The sequence below is a fragment of the Lutjanus erythropterus genome, chromosome 1 (assembly GCF_056507025.1).
Source record: "Lutjanus erythropterus isolate fLutEry1 chromosome 1, fLutEry1.hap2, whole genome shotgun sequence".
NCBI lineage: Eukaryota > Metazoa > Chordata > Actinopteri > Lutjaniformes > Lutjanidae > Lutjanus > Lutjanus erythropterus.
Window position 1 is genome coordinate 33,365,366 of NC_139317.1, and position 12,185 is coordinate 33,377,550.

At 40.8% G+C, this 12,185-nt stretch overlaps 1 protein-coding gene across 1 annotated transcript in view; it reads right to left on the reverse strand.

Annotated features, from left to right (window-relative positions):
- Positions 1 to 12,185, reverse strand: part of cd276 (CD276 molecule) — an 85,894-nt gene that overhangs the window by 48,433 nt on the left and 25,276 nt on the right. The window contains exon 4 of the mRNA XM_084720238.1: positions 10,958 to 11,254. Coding sequence (XP_084576364.1) covers positions 10,958 to 11,254 — 297 coding nt within the window. The remainder of the gene's footprint in view (positions 1 to 10,957; positions 11,255 to 12,185) is intronic.

Below are 12,185 nucleotides of genomic sequence, written 5' to 3' on the forward strand. Positions count from 1 at the left end.
TGTATATATCACGTGAATCTCTTGGCCCCTTTACAATTCAATTTTGATTCAGAGGGCTGCAATGCAATTATAAAATGATCACGGATGTATCAAAATTTTTATTTCTGTCATTAAACGATTTATTTTTTTCTCAATGCGTGACTACTTGCTACTTTTAAAATATAACATATTTGTATTGATCCATAATTAGTTCAGTTATAAACAACTTGCATTCAGTGTGGCTTTTGCCCAGTTTGCTTTTCCGTTCAACTTCACAGAGGCCAAAAAGCTTCCGTCTGCTAGCTTGTAAGCCAGAGGGTGCCAGTCAGATTGTATCCATCTGCAGTTGGTCATTCTCAGCCAAAGTAGCCTAGTTTACGTAAACATGACACATATGTTTACATCCATTACGTTTCATCATCCAATTGGTTCAGCTGTAACAAACAGATAGCCCAGTCTTACAATTAAAGAGAACTGGGTTTTAAATTTCCGATTAAATTTTCTACATCATTCATAATCTTTCAAGGGCGAATCACAATGCATCTACAAAATCCCACTAACATCTGTTTTTTGTCTCTAATGGGAAAGGGTACAATCATGAGTCACTCCCGGCTCAAATGACTATGCAGGTATTTATCAGCTCCACTAGGTAGTGATGTAAACATGACATCTGGGTGGACATGCCAATTTTCACCAATTTTCAGCAGAGGTAATGCAGGTTCATCACTTCCATCAGTAACTTCTGCAACTCTTTTCCTCCTTTTTCATACATGTGCTGTTTGGCTTGACTCGGTTTAGCTTAGTGCATCAGACCAGCATGTTTGAGAGTTTGCAGCTACTTGAAGGTGTGTATTAACTTAATGAAGCATGTTATTTTGTTATCTAAAAGCTTTTATTATGAAGTAACAACATCAGGAAATCTTAACACAACGTATCATCTGAAAGCAAACATGAAACAGTAAAATAAAGCATAAACCTGAAAATACAAACAGTGATGCAGAAGAGAAACTAAACTTGAAACCACGGGGATTCAGCTGGAAGCTACAAATGTTCTGCAAAATATTCTACAAATACAGACCTCTTTCTCTCTGCTGTCCTGTTGCACACACTTGAGTTGAGTCTCTCCAGCGCACATCAGAAGAAAAAAAAAGGAAATGGGTCCACTGGCAATGGGAAAACTTTTTAGCGGGTTTAGTCACATTTAAAAACAAAACAAAAAAAACCTTGCATATATGTGCTGATTTTTGTTTAAGAACAAAGACCCAAATTGTTCTCTCACCCCTAGTGTACATGCACATGCATATCCACCCACACACACACACAGACCGGTGACCTTTTCTTACAGAACAAATGCCAAATAAAAAGACAAAAACTCATCGTCCAGGAAGAAATACTATAGCAACATGGCTTTTAATTGTTTCAAAGAAAAGCATTTTAACATCCAACCAGTGCACAAAAAACTTTAATGTTAAGAAGTCAAAATGGCAGGGAGGGGACTAGAATCAAGGGGAAATAAATCCTGGCACAAAAGAGAGGAGCTCATTTTATCTTTCTGATTGTGCCTTTCTAAAAGAGCACAGACCAGAAACTGCCCACAACCGAATCCAACTCAAAAATCCTAACAGTAAGACTGGGAGCATGACAAATAACATTGCCCAGGCCATAATACAGGGATAAAATTTCCTATACTGAGGGCCCAGAAGAGGACATTCAAATGTCTTGGAGCACTGACAGCAGCAAGTGGCCCAAGTTAATAATCCTGATAGGAATTAATGTGCTTACAATGGTGCCACTGCTGCCTACCTGAATTTATTTTAGATTGCCTACATTACTTCATCTGTCTATTCGGGTTGTTTTCCCTGGCTGGGTTCCTGATAACACAGTGCACACATTCAGCAAGAGAAAGAAGGCCTATTTGTGCACTGGACACTAATTAATACAGTGCTCCATCGGGAAAGTTGCCTGCTTGCTGCTCTACTGACAACAGACTCATTTATACTGCTGTTTTCTGCTTCTCCAAAGGCTCTGTTAATTGCATTTAAATTAGCCCTTGTTTGGTAGAGAACAAGGACCAGCACAAGGGTTTATTATAGAAGCTGGAAGCAAAAACATGATTTTGGGCAACATATTACCCCAAACTTGATTGACAGAGCTTTTGATAAGAGATCCTATTGGACAAGGGCGCAGAAGTGCTTGTAAAATATTTCATGAATAATTGCAATTACTGCAATTTCACCACAACAGTTACTCTAACGAGAGAACCTTTGAACCAGCAGATCACTGCATCTTTCTGTTTGGCCCTTCGGCAATGCTAGTACAGCAATGTTTTCACTCCAATTTAAGACACAAAAAATTTTTCAAACTGTCGCACAATATTTTCATACATTCTGGGAAAAAGAATAATCTATATGACAGCATTCAGAGAGAACATTCATCGAGGGACTTCTAGGAAACAATACAGGAAAGAGCACACCAAGTGTAAGTAAGTGTGGCAGGTAGCTATTTAAATGGCAACATGATGTCAGGATCAAGCTCTGAAGATTTAATAACACAGTAAGGAAAAAGGGGCAAGAAGCAAGCCGGTACACATCTAATGAAGAAAAGAAACTGCTGAGTGTATTGAATGGCTGCATGCTATCATGTAGACCATTTACCACATACACCTGTGTTAGATTTCATCTCCACGGTAAAGGTCAATGTTTATATAGCAATTAAAGATGTTTTTAACCTTGATTTACTCAGTGAAGGTTAATTTAGCATGCATGTGCTTCACAAACATACAGTAACAAACTTTCTCCTTGGGGAAATGTGCCCCACAACAAACAGTGTTGTACCACATGTAGAATAAGTTGGATTAGAAAAGACTCTGAAAGAACCTGGAAAGTCTGAAGGAAACTGTAAGGATCTGACAGAAAACTGAGGAAATGTTAAAATGTGGTCTAGCAGACGTGGGAGAAAAGTACAGTGTTATTCTCAGCAACAAAGTATATTCCATGTTTATTCACGTACAGGGAAATGAACACGGAGTAAGTGACAATGGTTTTTCATTCACAAGGGCCTTTCATGAAGTTGACTAAGTTGGGCAATCCATTAGAGAGCATGGATCCTGGTAGATTTAGGGGAGATTAATACTAGCAGTAAAACCAGGCTGGGTGAGGGTCAATGACAGTTGGCAAACACATAGTGTTGTTGACGCACAGCAATTAAAACATGGCTGGGCAAATTTCATGCCATTGTGCGATGTATAGGCAAGAACAAAACACACCAAAAGCAGTTAAGATTTGGAGATAGACATAGCACACATAGAATCCCATTAGATTTAATCTCCATACACAGACATCAGCATACTGTATGAATGAAGAATCTGCAGGCAAAGGCCAATATTTAGGTATTGCAGTGTTTTGGTTTCCGTTTGTAGTCCAGGCAAGTAGTACTGACCAATCACATTTGTGTAAGTTTTGGTTGTATGCAGGTAAGGTAAGGTTTCTGTGTTTCTTTTGTTCATATACCATACTTACTTCTAAGTTGTGCTCATACCACTTAAGGGAGAGGGTCTAGCTTTTGCTGTATGGAGATGGCAAAATCACCACATTCTACCCCAATCACAGGTGGGGCAACAGCAAACAGCATTAGACCTAAAAATCACAAACCCTAGAGAACATCAATGTAGGGGAACTATCAGTGTCTTACATGAGGGTCAAGTGCCATCATGGAAGACACCAGTAAGGTATTCAGGAAACAACACAAAAGTAATTAATAAGCAAACTCTTTAATGGTTAACATTTTGTGTTCTAGGCTACACTCTTAAAAAAGACTCAATTTCTTTTTCTAATACATCTATACACTTGTAGGTCTTTTGTGTGAGGCAATCAGGGGATGGAAGAAAGCCCACAATATCACGGGTAAAAGCCAACGCCACACAGGGAAGGCTGAGACTGGGAAGCAAATCTGGGATGCTCTTTCTGTGAAGCAACAGTGCTAACCAAACCACTGAGCCACCGTGTTGGCCAGTGTATCTGAGAGCATGCCAGCTAGATAGTAAAATTCAGCAGAAAGTCTTGGACACCACGTGGGGTGATCTCCCTCCTCGTCAGCGAGTCCATCTCCTGCCTGTCAGGCCGTAGTGCCACAACTCTGAGCTCAGCAAACGTTTTCGTCTCCATCTTGCTTTCTGTCATCCACTTCTCACCCCTCCTAACCCTGTCTCCCTAGCTCCCTCTCTCTATCTCCCTGCCTCATCTCTCTGTCTCCTTCCTTTCCCCACTCTATATATCTCCATCCGCACACTGTTCACTGTAAATGCTGTGCCAGCAGAGTGATGCCGGGGAAATGGCGCCATCCTCATTGAGAGAGCAAGCAGACGGAGTGGGGGTGGTGCTGGAGGGGGGTGTTCAGTGACAGGCCCTGAAACCCAGCCATCAGACAACACACTGCAGCAATCACACAGCTCCAGTAGATGGGATACATCGCTAAGGCTCAACATTCAGAGGAGGATCAGTAAAAAAAAAGACAGAATATAGACTCTTGATCCCCCCAAACTCCAAAAACATTACTCCTCTTTTGGGTAGAACAAAGTGGTAAGAATAGGCTGAGAGTGTGAGACAGTGCAAGACATCAAGACAGGTGGAGGAGGGGGGAAGCAGAGAGGGAGGGGGAGGATTGGTACACAAGCTTGCTGGCCAGGCAAGCAGACAGGCCACGGTTCATTTGAGGACTGAAGCTGCTCCCTTCCATCATTCGACTGTTCATTAATACCAGCTGCTCCTATGGGTCTCCCCGCAACTAAGCCTTGCTGCACTCTGCAAAATCTATCAATATCCCAGCAACACAAAAACACTGCCTATTCCACAGTTCAGCTTCAGAACTGACCAGCGCACCACAGGGCATGTTTACAAAAATAACCGTCTCTGAGATGCCTGATAATAGTGTGCATATGCCGTGTGCATATTTTATTGACAGTCTGGGTGTTTCTGGTGAGGTAGTTAAATTGGTGGTGACTATAAAAGAGGTAAGATTAACATGGATGACTTAACACAGACTCTCAAAGTGTAGCTCATGCCAGCCCACATAGTGTTCTGCTCAGTGTGGGTAAAGGGTTCATTTTCTCAAAATTAACCTTGTCAAACTCCTGTTCTGCCTGGGGGAGATTTGTATTACTATTGCAATTTTTCAATCAGAGATTGAGGAGAGTGTGAAATTTTAACATGCTTGTTCACTCTCTACCTCCCCCCATCTTTCTCTCACTTACTCTGTTTTTTTCACTCTTATAGTCCATTTAGAATTTTAAGCAGATTTCACCCATTCTTATAATAGGATTCACCACTTCCTCAGTGTGGTGTGTTTGTGAGTGCATACAGCAAGCAAGTGTGTTCGCTATATAAACTCAAGCTCTGCACACTCTGCTTCTCCAGCAGAAGAGTTCTGCTGGGTCAAAATTAATTACAGAAGCTGTTAAGCACACACCAGCTGTTGTAAACAAATGCAAATACATTTTCATTTCAAACAAGCCCCCTTGTATTGTGGCACACAAAATACTGTAAATCTTCTGTGTATTTACTAACAACTTGGGCCATCATCAAGCTGTGCTGGCGTTCCTACAGAGAAATTACTCTTATTCATGTACACCCAACTGCTGAAAATCGTGATCACCGCTGTTTTAATTAAGGGTTTTCCCCAGTTCATTTGTGGACAACAGGTGCTCCTTTTGCCATGCCGCTTTCAAGCTTTGCTTCCTCACACTTCAACAACTCCACTGCTCCTTAGCTGGACCTTTTCTTTTGTCAGTTGTTGTTTTGCTCTTGGGCAATTTCTTTGACTGGTTCTGTTAAGACTGTTTCCTTTATTTTTTATAGTTTAGGGAACAGCAGGACCATGACATTCTGACTCGAGGAAATGATAATCAAAGCCTATAAAAACTGCTCTAATACTAACTTTGATCCTTATTAGGACTGGAACTGTAAAAAAAAAAATTGAAAATGCTCTTCATCATTTCCCACAGACCAAGGTGACTTCTGCAAGAGTTTGATTTGTCTGACCAACTGTTCAAAACACAAAGACAAACCAGTTTCCTAGCATGTATGGCCAAATATGCATAAAATCCTCACCTTAAAGAAGAGAGAAGCAGAAAAAAAGGGGTGCACAAACAATGGTGGTCATGGGTGGGCCTGAGCTGCCCCTTATTTGAATAATGGATAAATGAATTACATTTCTTAATACAGCAAGTTTCCACTTAAGTGGCATGAGCAAAGTGCACTCTCTCAGCTAACGGGCAACAACGGGTCTTTATTGTTCATTCATTACTTGGATCCCCATTAGCTGTCTTGGGTCCATACCAAAACAATCAAAATAAAAACAATAAAAACAACAATTTCAAATCACACAATATCAATAAAACAAGGCGAAGGCAAAACAAGCCAAATATAAAGAAGTGAGATTACTCTTCATATGAAAAGATAAACAAAAGAAGCTTACAACAAAAGCACAAATCAAAAAGGTTCCAAAATAGCAATAATTTTTTCTACAAAAAAGACGCCACCGTGCAGATTCATGTAACAGCGAGTATCATTGGTCTCAGAGCCTCATGCACACCCCTTCAACATACAGAGAAATGCAAAGCTTGACAGGCCTTTAGGTCGCTAGTTATGGTTGCTAAGCTATGATTGGACATTTACTGTTTGCAGGAAGGGCTTAGCAAAGGATCAGTTGTCTACAGTTGGAGCCAGTAAAATCCGATTTTCCATCATTGGGCAAACATATTGTTTTAGACTCTTTCTGAAGCTCTGAACAGGTCCAACAGAGAAAGCACCCATCAAAAATATGACATATATGTTTGGAGACATACCAGGAGAGAGAGAGAGAGAGTAATTTCTCCTAACTGTGTTCTGGTTAACCTGATCAAATGCAAACCAACAGGTTTTATCACTCATAATATTGTTAACAATGGGACTATATGTTCAGTTGACATTTTACTGCATGCAAGATCTCAAGCTGTCTAGTTTGTTGATGAAGTTGTTAAAATTGTTTCACATCAGGGTTGTCCATGCTTTTACTTTCGTTTACAGACATACATTTTTCTTGTTTAGAAGTCTTTCCCTTTGATGTAATTTTACTGACATTTACAGACCTACAATTTTTGTTGAAATATTCTTTGATGTAATTAAACCTGGTAACTTTATTTTTCAACTTATAATAAAGGCTTCCATCTAAAAAGCTCCCTGATTTATGAGCAGCTGCCTTGACTTTGTTCCTTTGAAGCATTAGAGATCTCAACTCATCATCAACCCATACTGCACTGATACACTTCATGGACCTTTTCCTAAGTGGAGCATGTTCATCCACTTCATGAATTTGTCCATGAAACTGTTTATTGTTCAAATGTTTATCATTACCATTTTTGTGACATATGGTACATCAGACCACAGTAAATCTTGTCTTTTATATGACCTGTGGTAAACAATCCCAACTCCTTTAGTTGTGTTATAGTGTTCAAATTATGGCACAGCTCATGTATGTTAGTGAAAAATATGATCAGTGGAGACTGAGATATTAACACCATCCATGGTTGTATAAATTCTTGTAGGGTGAGTGACAACCTGGGTAACATTAAAAAGCCAGCAGAGAAATTAACTTATTACATAATGAACAGTTTTATTCCAGTCAATATTCAGGTCACCAAGAAAGAACATCCTTACTTTCACCTGCCACTATGTCTAGAGTTTTACGTATTTCACTTCAGGCAGCTCAGAATAATCAAAATTAGTGTCGTGGTATGTTTCTAACAGTGGTTAAACATGAACATTTTCTGAGGAAAAGCTTCTGGTAATCTCATAAACCTTGTTCCTGAGGCTGCATACATTTAAGTAAGCTAATATCAAAACCTTTCCTGGGAAACTTTATACTCAAGATGTGGTTTTGTTATTTGGACACAAAATAAACAAAAACAGCTTTAAAGGGTTAGGGATAATACAAAATCAAACATTTTATAAAAGAAATTTTGATTCAAGATGGACTTACAGCCATTGATTGAGTTTGTCCAACCCTTGGGCAAAGGTTCTTTCCTCATTGGTTGCAGGGCCTCTGAGAAGTCTTCAATTACATAGATGTTTGTGCACTTTAATTTCTTGGCAGAGGAAGTCATACTCTATTTGTCTTAAAAGTGCAAAAGTTTAACAAAAATGTTCTTAGGCTTTCTTCCCTCCTGGCACTGGCTAATTCTCTGGGATGCTCAATGCCCATATTTATGCAATCTAGTTCAGGGTTGCTTGAGATCATTTGTCAAACCTTCTTTTCTGATTCACTCCACTTCTCCTCTTTCTCATCTGCAATCCCATCAGCTAAAATGTTTGTCCTATTGCGCTGATTCTCTATGCAGTCCAGCTTTGTAAACATTCCATCCATTTCCTGCATTGAATACATTATGTAATTTTCAAATGACTTTCTTTTTTCAATCTCCTTGTATCCCATTCTCATCTCTTCAAACTTATCTTAGGGGAATACCAAGCTGGTCTATAGCTCCTATACATCTCTAATAACACCAATCAGTCTTTGTTAGTTCCATCTTTGACCATCTTAAGTTTCCTACTGCTGAAGTTACGTCTTTCTCAAGTGAAGCTCAAAGAAGATAATATTTATTAAAGAAACTAGCTTAATGGCCTAAACACAAAACAGTCCACAAATTCTCGTCGTACAGATGTCGTAAGTGAGCACTTAACATCCTTTTTTTTGAGCAACTGCAACATGCCCCTGGCTTGCCTACTATCCCAAGTCCCAGATACCATTGTATCTGAAGAAGGATCCAATGCAGGTCCAGTCTTGCCGTATGGCAAGAGAAACAAAAGTATCGGCTGCCGTACCAGCACACTACAGATCAGCTTCTTCCCTCAGGCTGTGAGACTCCTTATTTCATCCTCAGCCCTCCACCATGTAAAATATTTTTTTTTTATTTTTATGACAATGAGTTATTATTTATTCAACTAATCTACTTTATATAATTTTTATAGGTAGCATTTTTGTGAGCAGCAAAAAGGGAACTACAAATCAAGCTTGTTACACAACCCTTTGTTGAAAAATAGCCCTAAGCAAACACATGCTGATAAATGCACTAACCTGTCAGCCCAAATCAAGGACCACTCCATAGATAAGCAGGGACTGATAAGGCAATGCAAGATATGCAAGATGTCTCTCATCCAAATAATACAGTACAGTGGTGAAAATCAGTGTTTCCCAAAGCTGTTGTCATATCTGTATTAACTGAATTGAATGTTTTGTTTTTTGGGAAAAAAGGAAAACGCAAATAAACATATTGTTGAAAAAATATTACTCCAATAATTGATTTATCAATTAATCATTGCAGCTCTACACTCAATACTGACAAGTAGTCTTAACTTTGGTTGATACTTTCATCCAGAGAAAGACGACAGAGACGCTGGACGATGATGACATCATTGCAACCCTCAAGACCAAGCCCCTCCATGTCTTGCACTCTGAAGCCATCTAAGATGATTTCACTTCAGTGCATAAATAAGTGTTTCTAGCCACATTACTAATGTTGAAATGTCACAATTTACACCACTGGGGAACTAGTTCCCCAGTTCCTACTTTTAACCAGTAGAGTTAAAAGGTTTGGCTTAAAATTAATGGTTATGGACTGTAGCAAAGAAAAGAAAAATTAGAAATGTCATTGTTACTATTTCACATTGACTCAGTGCCCCTGGAAAAAGACGAAAATGCTTGATCATCTAAATTACCAATCCAGATGACTCAATCAACATTTTTTTAAAATGAGAGTCTCGTCTGTAGAGGGGAAATACAGGAGACAAAGAAACTGACATCAAAGGTAATAAAACGATCATATCTATTTCAACCAAACCTGTAATAGTGCATCAATCCAGTAAAGGTCGAAGGGTAATAGCAGCCACAGACTATTTTAACACTGCTACCTTACAGTCGTATTTCATTCTCACCATGTGTTTAATACCTTTCCACTCCCCCAATGGTTCCTCTGACTGGTTATCTGTGCTGTTTTGAAAGAGGCCAACCAAACTGTTAGAAAGGCCACCCTCCCTCAGCCGTCCAGCAAGCCTGCCCTGCCAATCGGCCATCCTGTTTCCAGACAGCACAGTCATTTCCCAGCCCAGTGGAGCAGCACTCCCTGACCTCTGCCTCGACCTCCGCCTCAACAGACCGAGCTCCAGCACCAGCTCCAGCCTAGAGAGCAGGCTCGGGCCACCTCTACTTATTTATGAGCCATTTCACACAGTGCTGCTCCCATTAGAGACCCAGCCTTGGCCCACCTTACATGGCACTCTCCTTGCACTTAACACATAGCATACACCGGCCGGGCCAGGGGGGGCATGGGTGGTGGGTGGTAGTGGTGGGCGGGTTGAGGAGACCATTAGACCCATCACATGGGTACTGTCACACACCCAGCTCAAGATTACATCAAACAATCAGAGAAAGGCAAACATATCAGTCTACTTCCTGGTTGGCAAACATTTCCTGCAGACAGCTGCTAGGAGACCACTTGCTCCTTCTAGCACAATCTTTTATTACTGTTGCCTTTTGAAATATGTGATGAATAGCTATTTGACTCTCCTCAGGGAAATAATCACCCACTGATCTAATTTAACGATGCACAGGAACTGATGGGTTATGCTTATTGAACCATAATTGGACATTTCATTATTTCTCATTCATTTTGTTGGAGATGAGCTGTTACAGACAGACTTAGAAAGACAAAACAAAAAAGTTCAGTCTCTGCAGCAGAAAATTTGACTGATGGATTGATTCACGAAAGCATACAAGACTTTAATAAGAAACCAAGCATGCATGACTGAAAACAAGATTAGTCTTAGCTGGTAACATTCAAACACTGTAGGCAGCCAGTGAATATTAGCTTGTTTACGTTGCACCAGAATGGAGGTGACAACCTTGACTGAAAGACCTAGAAGCTACTTATAGAGGAAGAAAGATAACTCACCTGTGATTGTGACAGAGGTGTAGACTTCCTCACCCAGCAGTGGATTGATCAGTCGGCAGCTGTAGGTGCTATTGGGCTCCAGGACAACTGTCAGCACGCTGGTCATAGTGAACAGCCCTTCCTCATTGGCCACCACCGAAGTGGTGATATTGTCCGTCAGGTTGCGCCTGCCCCCATCCTGCCATATCACGTCAGCTTGAGGATAACCACCATAGGCCATACAAGTCAGGGCCACCTCATCACCTGGCCTCAGATTGGATTCAGACTCCAAAGTCACCACAGGCTTGGAGTAGGGGGCTGAAAACAGGAAAGAGAAGGAGGAAGGGAGGGGTGCGGATTCAGGGCAGGAGGGAGGGGGAAAAAGAGGTATGGGGTGAGCAAGGATGGGGAGAGGATGAGGGAGCAGTAGTCACACTGACTTTAGTTAGATTCTCTGCAGTGAGAGTCACCCTGGGAACTGTTTGACATGATTCCCATTAAATTCTTAATTATATTTAGGGAGCTTAGCATAACACAGTGCTTAAGATCCCACAGACACAGACAGCATCTGTGGCACATCCTGATGTTGCGTCCATACACTCTAACACTACTCTCTCTGGAGAGCCAAGGCACTGAGCCACTCCCAGAAAGGAAATACATTGCAAGGCGGTAGGCAGAGGTGGGCAAGCCTAGGAGAAAACTGTCGGGCACAGATTTGGGACGCCTCAGCCTATGGCATGGAAAAGAGCCTAGTGGGGTGGAGATGAGGGGTGAATCGTCAGCCTCAGCTGAAATCACGTTTCTCCCTCGAGTTAAAACAGGAGGACAGAGGTGGTGGGGACAGATGCTGCTGTATTCCCAGAACCAATCATTGCTCAGCAAACAATGGGGTGGAGCTGAGGGCAAGATGAAATAAGTTTGTCTGAGCTGCTTTCTGAAAAGTGGACTCCGAACACAAAGACAGATTTAGCTGTGGTACACACTATCTTCCCCAGCTGCCCATTTGACTGACAGGAAGAATTCCTCTGGGGGTTCCTTTCATTTTCTTCCAGCACAGCATGAAGGAAGTCTACAATGTTAACTGTAAATGCTGGTTAAAAATAGAACATCTATAAATCTAATGCATAAAATGGAACCAATTTGTCACTGTTGGAGACATTGTTTTCCCTCTTCCCAGCCAAGAGAAAAAATGTTATTCATTAACACCGCCTAATGCACATCCATCCTTGGAGAATACAGGAACAATCTC